General features: G+C 56.8%; 2 protein-coding genes across 6 annotated transcripts; one reads left to right on the top strand and one right to left on the bottom strand.

Annotated features, from left to right (window-relative positions):
- The first annotated feature begins 319 nt into the window (after positions 1-319).
- On the top strand, positions 320-11,611 carry LOC119111786 (acyl-CoA dehydrogenase family member 11). 2 transcript variants are annotated; one of them, XM_037235608.1, is made up of 12 exons: positions 320-375; positions 1,796-2,055; positions 2,346-2,487; positions 2,676-2,866; positions 3,468-3,567; positions 3,845-4,002; positions 5,291-5,384; positions 5,694-5,844; positions 6,615-6,758; positions 7,042-7,396; positions 9,891-9,996; positions 10,297-11,611. In XM_037235608.1, exons 2-12 carry the CDS (start codon positions 1,813-1,815, stop codon positions 10,497-10,499), a joined length of 1,887 nt encoding a protein of 628 aa, XP_037091503.1. In that variant the 5' UTR covers positions 320-375; positions 1,796-1,812; the 3' UTR covers positions 10,500-11,611. The 2 variants fall into 2 exon arrangements, with proteins under 2 accessions (XP_037091503.1, XP_037091502.1); XM_037235607.1 differs by lacking the exon at positions 320-375 and adding an exon at positions 425-483.
- Positions 11,612-11,962: 351 nt separating this feature from the next.
- On the bottom strand, positions 11,963-15,912 carry LOC119112206 (4-hydroxy-2-oxoglutarate aldolase, mitochondrial). 4 transcript variants are annotated; one of them, XM_037236300.1, is made up of 6 exons: positions 15,843-15,912; positions 15,022-15,282; positions 14,483-14,709; positions 13,785-13,949; positions 13,434-13,530; positions 11,963-13,161 (listed from the first exon to the last, which is right to left on the bottom strand). In XM_037236300.1, exons 2-6 carry the CDS (start codon positions 15,239-15,241, stop codon positions 12,878-12,880), a joined length of 993 nt encoding a protein of 330 aa, XP_037092195.1. In that variant the 5' UTR covers positions 15,242-15,282; positions 15,843-15,912; the 3' UTR covers positions 11,963-12,877. The 4 variants fall into 4 exon arrangements, with proteins under 4 accessions (XP_037092195.1, XP_037092196.1, XP_037092197.1 ...); XM_037236301.1 differs by having other exon boundaries at positions 15,854-15,888; XM_037236302.1 differs by lacking the exon at positions 15,843-15,912 and adding an exon at positions 15,819-15,837.
- Positions 15,913-16,352: the final 440 nt, after the last annotated feature.

The raw sequence follows: 16,352 nt of genomic DNA, 5'->3' as shown, positions 1-16,352 counted from the left end.
AACCGCTGCCGGCCATCAGCGTATGAAATATCGCGACTGATTTATTGGCATACACTAGTGCACCAGGGGCTATCTATTCCGTGCATTCGACAACTTGCAGATTTTGCTCACGCTCTTTCAAAGTACGGTACGGGCTCGCTATGATTTGACAACTTCTTTGTGATAGCACTGTCAGCTCGTCACAGACAAAACAGAAACGTCTCCTCTGCGTGATTGTTGACGCAGTGTTTCAAAACAATCCACTTCTTGTACTACGAATCGCACAATATTTGTTCTTCAGTTGGTTCGGCAGCCGATTCGGTTCAGATTCTCCGTGGGGCTGGAATGCAGCTATCTGGTGGCTGTGTTGTGTTAGCGCAGCTGGCAGCATTTTAGGTATGCAGTGAATGAAATTATTAATTATAAATGATATCGTGTATACTATATTAATGCGCAGTTTCCATCCTTGCCTAGTTCAACCGATGGGTTGAGAGAGCGTGACAGGTAAGTGTTACTAAGGTGCTTTCGGTGGGCTGATGATGATGATTGGGGTTTTAGGGTGCATCAACTTCTGGGGTCATTTTGTGCTTTCGGTGGGTTCATCACCAAAATAGTCTATTCTTTCCAACAAGTAGGACGGTATGTGACCTGTAAGGCCTCGTCCAGGGGTTAAGAAAAATATTCCATTTCCAGCTTCAAAAAAATTGGAAAGTATGTGACTGACATATTGCACCGCATAGGCACCTCATGCTAACTCATAGACCAGGCTGCAGTGAGCAGTCACCAAAATAGACTATTCATTCCAACAAGTAAGACAGTATGAAACCTGTAAGGCCTCATCCAGGGGTTTAGAAAAAAATATTCCATGTCCAGCTAAAAAAGAAAATTGGAAAGTCTGTGACTGATATATTGCACCACATGGGCACCTCATGCTAACTCATAGACCAGGCTGCAGTGAAACCCATCCACTGCACCAACTGCCTATGCAACATTGGTGCACTGAAACATGTGCTTTTGTGTGTCAAACTCAGACTGGCCTACTTTCCATTCAAAGTTAGGGGAGGGCTGGTGGTCAAGTTGGGGAGGAGGGGGCTGAACCCCCCCCCCCCCCCACCAAATGAAAAGGAAACTACACCCCTGATAACCACCTATTATAAAACTTGGGTGCCACTGGGCTGCCCAGGCCCATACTATGACTATTACCTGTTCCTAGTGTCAGCTGCTCCCTGTCCCCCTTAACATTCTAGGCTGATGCCTGGTTGTTTCAGTGGCAGCTCAGTGCCTGTACATTTCATTGCATGCATTAACCACTTCAAAAAAACTTGGGCCTGGACCAGGGCCATGGGGCCATGTCTAGAGCCCCTGACTGCTTAAGAAACCTTTTTTGGATGTGTCATTGTGCATATTATATTTTTGGGAGGATGCTGCCTGTCTTGGGAGTCTCTTTTCTGAAACATATGGGACTGTATGAGTGTTGTGTGTGTGTGACAACCTGTTTTACATGTGACATACCACTTGCTGCCATGTTGCATGACTTTAAAGGTGCTTGCTAGCATTTGTCCCAACCATCTTTAGACAATTTTCTGGTATTGGAAGGAAGTGTTGGCTGGTGCTGGACAGTTTGATAGGAGTTACTTCTTCTGTTCCAAGCTACTCATATATCACTGCCTGCAGCAATATTAAGCCCTTCCATATGTCCCATGTTTTTGGTGGTGGATGTGCTGCTGTAAACCAGATACTAAGAATGCATTTTTTAAAGAATTTGTCTGTAGTATCACTGTTGCAGTATTTTTATGCTTGCTGTCCTGTTTCACAGTACACTTCACAGCTGCAATGCTTGCGTGCTGCCTGTGGAGGGTTTGTGGGCAGTCCCCGCGCTTAGCGCGTGGCCGGCAGCCATCTGATGCCCTGCTGGCCGCGCGGTTCTTCTCGCTGTCTCGCGCCGAACGGGGAGCTGTGCCGCCCGTCTCCCGCGCCAATCTGGGCGTGTTTTGCCAGCAGCCCCACCAGCTGACCAACACATATCTGGGCGACCCCACACTCGCCAAATATCTGCGCAGGCTTCTGCCTCGCGAGGTGAGGAATGCGCAATACCTCTTGTTACCGGTTTTGAAAGTGTGCTGAAAATGCGGCGAAAGCGTGAAAAAATGTAAAACTGAAAATGGTTCTTATGAGAGAAAGCATGGTTGCTGCCTGACCTGCCATGCAACATTTTCCAGTAATGCATGCATGAGGCACAAACTGGTTGATGTGTGGAAGTTGGGAATGACTCATCGCCTTGTAATCACTACTCTATGCCATTTCTCTGCTCACAGAGAATTCCTTGTTGATGGTATGCTGTTGTTGACGTGGGCCGTGATTGCCAGGTCTTCGAGGCAGTGGACCCGGACTTGGAGAGATTCGGCGAACGCTGCGCCACAGATATCTACAAATTGGGTCTGGATTGTGAGAACAACCCACCAAAACTGGAGACTTTCAATGCATGGGGCGAGCGCATTGACAAACTAGGTAAATACGGTGTGCCAAAGGCCGTATGGCCATTGCCATCTCTTTGCTGTTATATTTTGTCAGTATTCGAAAACAGCCTTGACCAGCTTTTTGGGAGCTCATACAGCCAGCGAGGTTTCACCTCCAGACGTATGCCGTGACCGGGCTGGGTCGGTCGCTGCCTCCTGACCCCCGCTGCTGCCTTGCAGTGACCTGTCATGCCTGGACCAAGATGAAGACGATCGCCGCTGAGGAGCTGCTCATCGAGTCTGCGTACCGGCGCAACTTCGCCGAGCACAGCCGGCTCTACCAAATGGCCAAGGTGTTCCTGTTCAACCCGTCGTCGGGCCTTTACTCCTGCCCGCTGGCCATGACAGACGGCGCCGCCAAAACGCTGGAGGTGAACCGAGCGGGAGTCGCCGGACGCCGGTGTCGCTGCAGAACGACGGGGCAGGGACGGGACAGGGTCGACAAGGACAGGGCAGGGGCGGCAGGGACAGGGCAGGGATGGCAGCGATGGGACAGGGCAGGGACGGCAGGGACAGGGCAGGGGCGGCAGCGACGGGACAGAGGCGGCAGGAACGGGACAGGGGCGGCAGCGACAGGACAGGGGCGGCAGCGACAGGGCAGAGGACGGCAGAGGAATGCCCGGCGCTCAGGCGATGAACCCAGGCATTAGAATATTAACGTTTCTAAACAGTGGTGTTCCGGCCCGTAGGTTTCCGGTTCTCGGTCGTGATAACTGCTCTTTTGCTTCCTGGTGGGCTTAAATCTGGCTTAAGGATTTGAATCGGTTCGTTGTTTGGGAAATGTTGAAGTTCTTCCCGGTTCGCGAGCATGCTCAGTGGGCCGCTGGCTGGTGAGGAGAGGCGCAGGTGACGTGTGCCCTTGTGCAAATGTCATGGAGCTATTCTCGGCGGTTGATCGTCAATGGCCCGAGCCGCCATCACTCCTCCGGCAGCCTATGGTCCGCGCCACGCTGTGTTGCTCGTGATTCGCAGGGCAACAGCTCGCGTCACCTGAAGATGGCGTACGAGCACCTGACCTCTCGGAACCCCGCCAAGTTCTGGACCTCCGGCCAGTGGATGACGGAGAAGCGTGGTACGCTGCTGCTCACAACACCTACCGCACGCATGCGGCCCGCTGCCGGCTTTTGCTCCTCGTTTGGTGTTTTTACGCTCCTGCCCGACGGTGGGATCTACACTGCGGGTCATGAGCTCAACATCGACATCCATGCCAGAGCATCTCAACGTCGCTCTTCCTCACACCCTACCTCCAGCCCCCGTTCATGCTCAATAGAATGCATGTGTGGTGCGCGTCCGCTGCGAAGGGGTGGGGGATCGGTCCGTGTGTTCACCGCCCGGCCACGGCTCCCCAGGCGGCTCGGACGTGGCGACCGGCACGGAGACGGTGGCCGTGCCGCACGAGGGCGGCACGTACCGCCTCTACGGCGTCAAGTGGTTCTCCTCAGCCACGGACGCTGACGTCTGTCTGACGCTGGCACGCACGCTGGACCCGAGCGGTCGGCCCGTACAGGTCAGTGAGGTCATCACTGACGTCTGTCTGACGCTAGCACGCACACTCAACCCGGACGGTCACGCCGTACAGGTCAGTGAGATCATCACTGACGTCTGTCTGACGCTGGCACGCACACTGGACCCGGACGGTCGGCCCGCACAGGTCAGTGAGGTCACTACTGACGTGTGTCTGACGCTGGCACGCACACTGGGCCCGGACGGTAACGCCGTACAGGTCAGTGAGGTCATCACTGACGCCTGTCTGACGCTAGCACGCACGCTGGACCCGGACGGTCGGCCCATACAGGTCAGTGAGGTCATCACTGACGTCTGTCTGACGCTGACACGCACACTGGACCCGGACGGTCGGCTCATACAGGTCAGTGAGGTCATCACTGACGTCTGTCTGACGCTAGCACGCACACTCGACCCGGACGGTGGCGCCGTAGGGGTGAATTGTTTCGCTAACGTCGGGCCGACAATCTGTCCGTGCGGATCGGTCGCAGCCCTTAACTTCAGCCTTATGCCGGCCACTGATTGTGTGCAAATGTAATGCCCTCCACTCAGTTCTAGTTAAAGCTGGTTTCCGGCCCGAGAACCACGGCTTCAGGCTCCTTGTAATGTGGTATGCTGCAGGACTATTTTAACATCCTGTACGAATTCAGCAGAGGTGTTTTTGCGGCCCGTTAGAAACACAGTTGTTTACCGCCGTCTGTTTATATCTTCCGTGAGCGACGAGGTCTGGCGTCTGACGAATAGGCCCGGGCTGTTTTTGGTGGGGGTTGTGTGCTGTCGGTCATGGTTCAGGTTTGAGTGTCTGAACACTTCACCAGCTCAGTGCTGTCGTTTTACGTGTAATGCCGATAAAATGGATATGTAGTGGCAAACGGACTTATTGGCGAGGTGCCGAATGCTTTTTTGTTGACTTGCATCTAACATGCCGAAGGGCTGTGCTTCGAACATTCTCGTGGCAATGTGCTTAATGGGGAAAGTGCAGACAGCAAAGGGTTACAGGAACGAGCCCATTACCTCCGCTCTAGACCGCGATGCAGCGAGTGACTGTGAACGCCTGGTACCCAACAGGTACTAAAGTTACCACGGCTGTGTTCGGCACGCCGTCGCGTTTGCGGTGATGATTCGTTACTCAGCTGATCAACCTTCGGTGGTCTTACAACCACGTGCGCTCATATTTGTCCTGTTTGTCTCACGATCTTGCTTTTGGCTTCGGCGACATTTGTTTGTGCCGGAGTGTTGGCGTGTGTCATTGCCATATGTTCCACACCAGCTCTATGTGTTTGCTCTGTCAGGGATCGGGAGGCCTGAGCATGTACTTCGTCGAGACACGTCACCCAAGTGGAAAGCTAAATAACATTGAGATTATCCGTCTGAAGAACAAACTGGGTAAGACGCAGACAATTGGAGAGTCGCTGTGTCTAAAGTACCGCGACATATGCTTTGTGTCGGAATTATGTCGAAGGATGACCAATGTCGCTATTGATAGTCACTATATGAGATCAGCAGGTTGACACCAGCGACTGGATGTAGTCTGTATAATTGTCGGATGTCTTTCATCCAACACTTCCGCGATTGGATGCTTAAGTGACGGCCGGTGCACCGTGTGAGTGTGGCCATGTCACCTCCGCTCCAATCAACCGTCGCTCCATTGTCTCAACATTGGCCCACTTCTGTCTGACCGGCGTCGGGCGACAGGCACGCGCCAGCTGCCGACTGCCGAGCTGCTGCTCGACGGCACGGTGGCGCGCCGCGTCGGCGAGGACGGCCGCGGCGTGGCCAACATCGCCGTCATGCTGACTGTTACCCGGCTGCACAACGCCGTCTCCAGCGTCGCCGTAATGCGCAGGCGAGTCCACCGGACGCCGCGGCCGGTCCGAACCGACCAGGCGCGGAGCCGTGACCGGTGCGGAGCCGTAACCGATGTGGAGCCGTGACCGGTGTGGAGCTGTGACCGGTGCGAAGCCGTGACCGGTGCGAAGCCGTGACCGGTGCGGAGCCGTGACCGGTGCGAAGCCGTGACCTGCGTGATACCGGGGAGCCGTGACCAGTGCGGAGCCATGACCGGTGTGGTGCCGGGGAGCCGTGACCGGTGCGGAGCCGTGACCGGTGTGGTACCTGGGAGCCGTGACCGGCGTGGTATCGGGGAGCCGTGACCGGTGCGGAGCCATGACCGGTGTGGTACCGGGGAGCCGTGGCCGGCGTGGTACCGGGAGCCTTGATCTGTGTGGTACCGGGAGTGGAGCCGTGACCGGTGTGGTATTGGGGAGCCGTGATCGGTGTGGTACCGAAGAGCCATGACCGGTGTGGTACCGGGAGTGGAGCCGTGACCGGTGTGGTGCCGGGAGTGGAGCTGTGACTGGTGTGTTCCCGGGGAGCCGTGACCAGTGTGATACCGGGGAGCCGTGACCAGTGTGGTACCGGGGAACCGTGATCAGTGTGGCACCGGGAGTGGAGCCGTGGCCGGTGCGGCTGCTGGTCAGTCATATCCGCCCGACCGAGGGTGTCGTCGTCTGGTCAGCCGTCCTGTCGCGCGCTTCGGGCGAGCCGAATCGGTGGCCGAGCTTACCGCTCTGTCCGTCGGCCTGGCTGACGCCCGCCCGCCGCGCCTGCCGCCAGGGTGCTGCAGCTGGCGCGCGACTACAGCCGGCGGCGTACGGCGTTCGGCCGGCCGGTGGGCGATTGGCCTCTGCACACGCGCACCCTCGCCCTCATGGAGGTCGAGACCCGCGCCTGCCAGGCCTTCCTGCTGCAGATGGTCAGGTGAGATGCTGCTTTGGCCGTGTGTTTCTACCGCAGCTGTTCAGGCGCCGTGTTTTTCTGCCGATGTTTGGCTGGTCTGTTGTGTTCGGGGTCTCTGCGTTTCGTTTCGATCGCGTCATCACCACAGCTCCTGTGTGGGCACGCGGTGCACTTTCCAGCCCCGGCAGCGCGCTCCAGTGATGCCTCTCCCCTGGCTGTCTCCGCGTAACGCCCGTCGCCGTCCCGCGTGTCCGTGCCCGTGCTGTGTGTCCGCACTGACACGTGTGCGCCTGGCTGCCGCCAGCCTGCAGGGCCGTGATGACGTGGGTGCCGCCAGCGACTCGGACCGGCTTCTGCTGCGTCTGCTCATGCCCGTCATCAAGCTGTACACAGCCAAGCAGGCCGTCTGGACGGCCTCCGAGGGCCTGGAGAGCTTCGGCGGACAGGGCTACATCGAGGACACGGGCCTGCCGGGCCTGCTGCGTGACAGCCAGGTGCTGCCCATCTGGGAGGGCACCACCAACGTGCTCTCGATGGACGTGTTGCGCGCGCTCCGCAAGACGGGCGGCGAGGCGTGGCGCGCCCTGGCGGCCGACGTGGCGGAGCGCCTGCTGCCGCCGGCCGCTGCTCACCCCCGGCTCAGGCCGGCCGTCGTCAAGGTACGGCGCTTGTCGAACACGGACCGGGCGGCGGCCCGGCGCTGGAGGAGGGCCAGGCCAGCAGGTGTGGGGAGAATGCCACCGGTCAGGGGTCAAGGTATGGCGCTGAGAGCGAGCCGAGAGGCGCCCCGGCGCTTAAGGGGGGCCAGGTCAGCAGATGTGGGGAGAATGCCACCGCTCGGGGTAAGGTACGGCGCTCGCCGAACACGGACCGGACGGCGGCCCGGCGCTGGAGGAGGGGCAGGTCAGCAGGTGTGGGGAGAATGCCACCGGTCGGGGTAAGGTACGGCGCTAGCCGAACACGGACCCGGCGGCGGCCTGGTGCTGGAGGAGGGGCAAGTCAGCAGGTGTGGGGAGAATGCCACCGGTCAGGGGTCAAGGTATGGCGCTGAGAGCGGGCCGAGCGACGCCCCGGCGCTGGAGGAGGGGTAGGTCAGCAGGCGTGGGGAGAACGCCACCGACCCGGAGGAGGGCCATGTCAGCAGACGTGGTGAGAATGCCACCGGTCTAGGGTCAAGGTACGGCGCTGAGAGCGAGCCGAGGGGCGCCCCGGCGCTGGAGGAGGGGCAGGTCAGCAGGTGTGTAGAGAATGCCACCGGTCAGGGGCCGAGGTACGGCGCTGAGAGCGGGCCGAGCGGCGCCCCGGCGTTGGAGGAGGGCAGGTCAGCAGGTGTGGGGAGAACGGCACCTGGCAGAGGAATACCGCCCAGCTGTGACGTTTATTAAAGTTTTAATATAAAAGTTTTCAGCTGAACATTTAGGGTGTCATGCTAGGTCACAATTTGTGCAGTTCAACAGGACACCTTGCAACAACTTACCATGGAACCTTTAGATCACTGCGACTGCAGATACAGCAGGGATGAACCCACACCGCGGTGGGGGCTGCATCTCTGGTCGTCGTGGTATCTGCGGTGCAGAACGAACGGGATGTGGGGAAATGTGTCGCTGAGTGTCCCCAGAAAAGGACGGCACAGGATCGAGTTAAGCGTGCTGGCAGTCTCACTGGCTGTCATCAAAAAGTGCCGGAGGTAGTCTGGTCAGACATTTGCCCACTGCGTAACGTGAAAAGGCACACTTACGCTAGCCAGCCGTCTTCCGCCGCAATGCTGTGACAAATTGCATGACTGCCGCACGCAGGTGGGCTGTTGGATGGACGGAGCCTTTCGCCGCAAATTCTGGTGCATATATTGTTTCGTGTGTATGCTGTGCAACGTTGATTTGCTTATGCGACGTGACGTGATGGCTGATAACGTCATACGTAATCATAAAACAGCCGGGAGCGAAAAACGTCCGGTGGTCTAGCCCGTATTTCGGCCAGGGTGGACTATATCGGGTCATTTGAGGCCTTTTTTGGTCTGCTTGATAAACTATATATATATATATATATATATATATATATATATATATATATATATATATATATATATATATATGTATATACAACTGATAAACATATCGGGTCATTTGGGGCCTATTTTGGACATAATGAATACAAAACATCTCATTGAAGAGATCTGGTGTCGATGGAAGAATTTCTCGATACGGCGGCTCCAAATGCCAAGGGGTCCGCCTAGGTTCCAGGTAAGTAATTACTAATAAGTAAGGGTGATTAATAATAACCCTTATTATATGATAAAAGTAAGTAATTATTAACAAGTAATAATTCCAACTATGCAATTGGAGTGTTTTAGGCACGAGCGAAGATATCTGAAGCACATATTCGTGTGTCACAATGTCGCTTGTTCGCCGTTTTCAATGACGACAGGAGGCCGATCAAAGGGCCGATGCGGCTCCCTTTCCTTCCGTCTCCAAAGTAAGAAAGATCGAGTCTTTGAAAGATTGGAAAGATTGGAGAGATTCGATTATTCCCAACGAAACATTACGAATGATAATAATTTTGTAGGTCGCTAGGCATTAATTGACCGTGTTTTGCCAGTTCAAAGGTCAAATTCTCCTGAAGGTCAAACATTTTCAGCTTTGTATCCGCGCATGTACGAGATCATGCTTTGGTAGCGCCACGCAGCGTAACCAGGCGTGCTCCTTGTTCAGGTATGGATGCAATGGTGTGTAGTTTTACGTGGGTATACATTCGTGATGTATGGTTCCGTGTGTGGAACAGCGTCGGCCCGCCACGCACGGTCCGAAGAGTTGCCGGTTAACGAGATCACCGTGCAGTGTTCCTGAGATTTCCTCGGAATATCCTAGCAGGGGATCGCATTTTCCTCTCCCCCGCCCATGAGAGTGAGGGTCAATGGATGCAAAGGTCGGCGCAGGAAGCAAACTGCTGCTAATATCTAGGTTTCTCGATCCCTCGTAACAGGTCGTAAGTGATTAATCTGGAATGCTGCATGTAACTGCAGCCTGGCAGGATTCCACGTTGCATTACACTCTTCGGTGAATATCGTCGGTGCGTGACAGTATTAGGTTATTGTTGTCCATCCTGGTAGCGATGTGCTAATCCTGTCGTTATCATGCGCGAAACCACTATTTCCAGGTGAAGCAAATCTTGCCCGGTGTAGAGAAGTTTATGAAAGAAAACCAGGACAGCTTAGACGTGGCAGCAAGGGATCTAGCTTTCACCATCGCCAAGACTTACATGTGTGAGTACACGTACCCGTAGTATGGCAAACGTAGTTTATCAAACAGACCAAAATGCTGAACCTTACGTGTCCGCAGCCTACTGCATAACTACAAATGGATGTTCTTCACAACCTGGAGACATTGCCACCCGCCATCTTCACGACCAGGATTGTTCACCTTCATGCAGGCCCGACCATGAACCAGGAGAACCTGTACTCTCAAGAAGCACCATTGGGATATTCCTGCATTTGGGCCCCTGGCCATTTGCCGTAGTTGCGTACCACACGAGCCGTTCTGATGTTTCGCGCCGTCGCCGCCAGGTGCGCTGCTGTGCCACCACGCGGCCGGCGCGGACGGCGACGCCGAGGATCTGGTGGTGGCGGAGCGGTGGGCCAGCCAGGAGCTGGCGCCGCTGCTGACCGAGCGCGCCCGCTACCAGCCCGACCAGCTGCAGACGGACGCCGCGCTGGTGATGGCCGGCCACGGGACCAGCAGACCAGCACCCGACCTGACCAGCACCTGACCTGAACGCACGGGAACTGACCGGCAGCCACACTCGGACCGCCACCCGTCCTGTGTTGACTGGACCTGCACCGAACGTGAGCTGACCTGATCCGACTTGACCTTGCCGACACACCCTCCGTGACTGACCTGACGAGTACCGGAGGCGACCGGACAACGGCCGTGGGAAATCCGGCCGGCGAGCCAGCTCCTACACCTGGCTTGACCGGCGGCGCGCCGCTCCTCGCTGAACTAGGGAGCGTGCGAGCGGCGGGCGTCCGTGCAACACAGCGCACTATGGGGTGGGGCTCTCTTGTCACAGGGGAACGGCAGCGGTCTGGCGTAGCGGTGCGCGGGGCGCTCCGAAGCACGGTGTTGTTCACTAGCGTCCGGTGCTGAGTCCGATCGGAGCGGTGTGCAGGCGGCGCGCCGCACCAGTACGCTGCGGGATACCGGACTGTTTGCGATGCCCGGCTCGTGGGAGGTGCCCAGGTGTTTTCTCTAACGTGTTGTCAATGGCTTTCGCTGGGCGTGTGTGCCATAATGTCAAACCAGTTTATGGGCTGTTGTGATACTGTGTCGCGCATGTGGGATGTACCGTGCGTTGGACCATTGGGCTACAGTACGAGCTCGATGGCCTTGTGCTAATTGTGGATGGCGGATACTGGGTGGTGCCTGACCATGCCCCGGTTTTGAAGCCCTAACGTTGTTTCTAATAGTTATATAGTGACGTTGTTCGGCTTACATGGCCATGGTGTAATTAATCCGGGTTCCTCCTTCCATATCATCGTTCGCCAGCTGCAGCAATCGCGCTCGTCACTCATCGTGATGGAACATTTCCTACGGAATCGGCACGGACTTCCGCCTATTCCAGTCATGTACCCTGGCATGCATTCGATCGCATAATGACTGGGGGGAATCTTGGCGCGGCTGCTGGTGAATCGTCATGAGGTCGGCAAAGCGGCCTGCCGCAGTGCCAACCATGTGCAATACTGTACCTGCTCTGCATAACAGCGCTTCCCGCAGGCGGCCGCGAGGGGGAGGGGCAGCGCGAGGCCGCGCGCTGAGTGACAGGGTAACGGAAACGGTCGGCTGGCCGCCAGGCACGGCCTCAATTGAATACACACATGGTGGCCTGTGGTCGCAGCGCTCTTCTCGGCTTGTCCGCGGCGGCAGGCATAGCTGCCGACTGCGCAGAATGCATCGTGACTGGTTCCGTCCCGCCAGAGCCTAACAACGGACTGCGGCACTACTGAAAGAAGCGTCGGAACATTACCGCAATGACGGTCGGGACGGCAGCGGGCGGGCACATCCGTGTGCGCGACCGAACACTCTAGAAAGATATGCAGTACCCCTGGCAGGGATGGTACCAGTCAAAACACCAAATAAGTGCCCGCCTTCAGACCTCAGTCCCCAAGGTTCGGACAGCACGGTTTCGGGTGTTAGACAACGGGTGGCACCCAGTTTCAACGCAAAACGCAGAGCTTTGTTATCCGGCAATATATTCAACGTGTTAGCATGATATTGCACTAAGTTCAGCGAGCTTGGTACTATATGTTATCTTTCGCAGGTCGGTTTGGCACTCGTCCAAACCACATCCATTCTCGTCACACCATGCACTGTTGGGGTAGCATCAAATGCGCTAGTTCCCTGAGGCATACATCTTGTTTCCCCCAAGATTTACTCCACTGTACTCACGGGTTCCATCCCACGGTTGTAATATACCCATGTACAAAATAGCGTCCTTGTACAAATATAGGAGGCATTACTCCCCGCTGAAAAATACGGCACCGTGCTGTATTCGTACAAGCGTCAAAAGTCACAGCTCACCAAACATCGGCCGAGCAGGCCGCTGACCTAGCTCTTCAGCCTTTTATCCCGGCTCACTCATGGTGGTCATGGTCCCGTTCACCTGGCCAGCCGATCACAGACCATCTACGGCGCCGACACAACGTCCACCGGCGTCGGCGGCCCCTGTCCGGCGGACCCCTGGCGCTGGCGGCCGGCCCTGCTGCCGACCCCAGCCTACTGAACCCCAGCGCCGGTGGCCCCTGTCTGGCATACCCCCGCCGCCGGCCCCACTGCCGACTCCCCGCCTATTGGAACCCAGCGTCGGTGGCCCCTGCCTGGCAGACCCCCGCCGCCGGCTGCAGCCCCACTGCCGACCCCCGCCTACTGAAACCCGGCGTCGACGGCCCCTGCCTGGCAGACCCCCGCCGCCGGCTGCAGCTCCACTGCCGACCCCCGCCTACTGAACCCCAGCGTCGACGGCTCCTGCCTGGCAGACCCCCGTCGCCGGCTGCAGCCCCACTGCCGACCCCCGCCTACCGAACCCCAGCGTTGACGGCCCCTGCCTGGCAGACCCCCGTCGCCGGCTGCAGCTCCACTGCCGACCCCCGCCTACTGGAACCCGGCGTCGGCGAATACCTGGCGCAGCCGCTGTCGCTCGGCGTCCGGCAGCGGCAGCAGCGGCGCGCGCACAGGGCCGCCGTACAGGCCGTGGTCGTCCATGGCCGCCTTCAGGCCCGGCACGCCCAGCTGCCGCGTGACGGCGGCGTTGGGCGCCACCAGGCGACGCTGCAGGGCGGCTGCCTCCTCCAGTCGGCCGGCCTCGAACAGCGCCTGCAGCTGGCACACCTCGGCCGGCAGTACGTTGGCCAGCGCACAGATGCCGCCCACGCAGCCTGCGGGACGGCGCGGTGTCACACACGCTCACTTCGGGGCACGAGGGCCGTCTGGCGGACTCTGCAGCACGAGCTGGCCGGGTCGGGTGACCCTTGCACACACACGACGCTGTGCGTGAGGCGTTCGTGATGTCGATGTGCCAAACTTTCAGCTGTAACAGACTGGACACCTCCAAGACCGGTGTGATGTGCTGCTGGTTCAGAGCTAGCACCGCAACAGCGGCGAGTGCTGAACGCTTGCGACGACGGCAGGACGGTGAGAGGGCACTCACCCACTAGCAGGGCTGGAAGCAGAAAACTAGCCGAACCGGCCAGCACTTGGAAGTTCTCGCCCTTGGTCTGGTGTACCATAAGAGCCAGCTTGCTGATCTGCAAGGAACCACGGCTTCGCATTAACCACAGCCAGGTCCAATGTGCGCAGATTTTCCATAAGGGCAAAACTCACGGACCGGGCCATTTCGTCAGCATCTGCATGCCCGGGCCATTTTTTCAACTTTGGCACCATGTCTGGTAAAGCCAAACGCAGCGCTCTCGCCGTGAGCCTGACGTTCTCCACGCCACGCCAGATCTCCGGCACGTGGTTAGCCTTAAGCTGCGCGACTCCGTCACGGCCGGTCCCTCACGTCTCCGGCGCTGTCCTTGATGCCGACAATGTTGGGATGCTGCGCCAGCCGCGCCACAGCCGCCGCGCTCAGGTCCACGCCCGTGTTCGCCGGCACGCTGTACAACACCACCGGCACCGAGCTGGCGTCCGCCACGGCCGTGTAGTGCGCCACCATCGCCGCGTCCTGCGCGCGCGGCCGCACGGACGGCGTCAGGGACACAGCGTCAGCGGGCCTCGCGCCACTGCCGTCATTCAGAAACAGCCGCCACCTCCTGTGCGGCCATAATTGGAACGATGTGTGTAACACCTAGAGCATGGCGCATTATCGCGGTGAACGGCTATCATCGCCGTCAATGCACCCATGACGCAGTCGTCGCCGCACGTTCCGATGGACAAATAGAATTGCTACTGCACTGCAAGGTGTTAAACACCAACAAGATACGATCAAACATGTCCTGACTGTCTGCTTGCGCATAACTATATGAAGGGTGGCATGAAGGAGTTTGAGGCGATACATAAAACTCCCCCAAATTTCGTATCGGTGATGTAGGCGTAGAGACCACACGTCCCCAACAACGCCCATGCCACCTCTCCCGTCCGACATGTCTGCTGAGGGAGGCCGGCAAAAGCGCGACATCTCACTTCGCAGCACGGCCGCGGTACAGCAACAGCACAGCGCACCTGCTCAGCCGCAGCCGGCGGCATCAGCGCGCTCACCGTCATGCCGGACTTGTAGTAGCAGGGCGTGACGACGACGACGGCGTCGGCGCCGGCCTCGGCCATCTGAGCGGTGAGGCGGACCGTATCGCCGGTGGCCTCGCAGCCCGAGCCGGCCAGCACCAGCCGGTCGGCCGGCACGGCGCGGCGCACGCGGCGCACCATCTCCACACGCTCCTCCGGCGACAGGTACACGTACTCGCCGTTGCTGCCCTGCACCAGGTACCCTGGCAGCGACGACGTGCTGTGGATTCGACGGCCATGGCCAACGCACACAGGGTATGTGCTGCAGGCTCATGCTCAAGAGCAGAAATCATCCGGATGTTGTGTGAAGTGTGATAGGCACTCTACCTGGTTGACATAGCTTATGTCTTGCTAAATTATTCAGGAAGCACTGCAAATATCAATATGTTGCTACATCACATCATTGGTAAGACCTTAGCTTCCAAGAAAAATGCAAGTCCTTCCTGATGTCACACATTAAACATGGGCATAACAGGTGCAATAAATGTAGTGGAGATTGCTATGCCTATGCTTACCCCTTAGTGGAGATTTGCTGTAAACATTCAAATTGGATTCCAGTTTGTCAAAGTCCATCTGTTCCTTTCCATCACTGGTGAAAGGGGTTGATATTGGTGGGTAAACTCCATTTAGGTCTAGCTTTGATAGAGGAGCTGAGACATGAAGCTTTTTCAGCAAGAAATTGAAGCTTTTGTGCTGGGCATGGGCAGCAATCACCAATCTTCTTGCAGCAAACATTGTTCACTGGTCTTGAGGTACTTCAGCTTCTAAGTCTTGTACTGAAAATATAAAGTTTTTTAGTGATAGAAAAACAATCAACATCACAGGAATCTACTGTATATATACACACACACACACACACACACATATATATATATATATATATATATATATATATATATATATATATATATATATATATATATATATATATACAGTCATACTGTAAGATGGATGGAAGGTGTCATAGATTCTGCCTTGTTATCATCTGGATGCTTCACTGCACAAGTGTATTACCACATAACTGTGAGTGGCAATGGGCACAACATGGCCCAACGTTAATAAGGCCATGAGCAATGCCTGCATAGTCTGGGGACAACAGGAGCAGGTCCTAAGAGATCTTATACATTTGAAGCTGGATGGGTGGAGGTGGGCTGTCGCCGGTACCGGCCTCACGCTGCCTACGACAATGTTTAACTGAATCTTGCGCGACCTCAGTATAATATTAAAACAAGCGGATGCACACAATTTTTGGAATACTCCTAGAATCTTCATTTAGCCTTGTTCCAATAGTGGCAACAGATCGTGGTTTAACCCTCAAGCCCCACTCGACACCCACCGAGTACACACCACCCAACGCGGAAATCAGTGGTGCGGCTGCAGGTTGCCTGTTGATACCAGGATAAAGGTCACAAATTGTTTCAGCTGATTGCCCCGTGACGTCACAAAACCAAAAATGTGCTTCCAGTCTGCCCGTAGTTCCATACCGAACCGCGCGGGACCGGACGGCACATGACGAAACCATGCGGGCTCAGGCAGAACTGAACAGAGTTTCACGGGATCGGATGGACTGGGATGGGACTTGATGACACCGGAAGGCACCGAACGGACCGGACGGACGGAATGGTATCAAACGGCCCCGGAAGTGACCAAACCAAGCCGGACGGGACCAGATAATACCCGGACGACGCTGGACGTAATCGATAGAAACCGGATGGGAAAGGAGGGGACTAAGCGGAACCGGACGACACTGGATAAAGCGTGATTAGTCCAGGTGGAACCAGGCAAAATCGGAAGAGACCTGTCCTGACCCGACGAGGCGGCACGGAACTGGACGCTGCTGCACGGA

This window comes from Pollicipes pollicipes, unplaced genomic scaffold (assembly GCF_011947565.3).
Source record: "Pollicipes pollicipes isolate AB1234 unplaced genomic scaffold, Ppol_2.1 Scaffold_7261;HRSCAF=8764_pilon_pilon_pilon, whole genome shotgun sequence".
Taxonomy (NCBI): domain Eukaryota; kingdom Metazoa; phylum Arthropoda; class Thecostraca; order Pollicipedomorpha; family Pollicipedidae; genus Pollicipes; species Pollicipes pollicipes.
The sequence above is the reverse complement of the archived record's forward strand: the minus strand, read 5'-3'. Positions and strand labels throughout refer to the sequence as shown.

Bases quoted from the DNA above. Each gene is read 5' to 3' on its own strand.
- LOC119112206 (XM_037236300.1), bottom strand. From the start codon at position 15,241: ATGTTTGCTGCAAGAAGATTGGTGATTGCTGCCCATGCCCAGCACAAA. The intron at 14,710-15,021 runs GTAAGCATAGGC...CGTCGCTGCCAG, and splicing joins CAGCAAATCTCCACTAAGGG to GGTACCTGGTGCAGGGCAGC. The intron at 13,950-14,482 runs GTGAGCGCGCTG...CCGCGCGCGCAG, and splicing joins ACTACAAGTCCGGCATGACG to GACGCGGCGATGGTGGCGCA.
- LOC119111786 (XM_037235608.1), top strand. From the start codon at position 1,813: ATGCTTGCGTGCTGCCTGTGGAGGGTTTGTGGGCAGTCCCCGCGCTTA. The intron at 5,385-5,693 runs GTAAGACGCAGA...GTCGGGCGACAG, and splicing joins CCGTCTGAAGAACAAACTGG to GCACGCGCCAGCTGCCGACT. The intron at 5,845-6,614 runs GCGAGTCCACCG...GCCTGCCGCCAG, and splicing joins AGCGTCGCCGTAATGCGCAG to GGTGCTGCAGCTGGCGCGCG.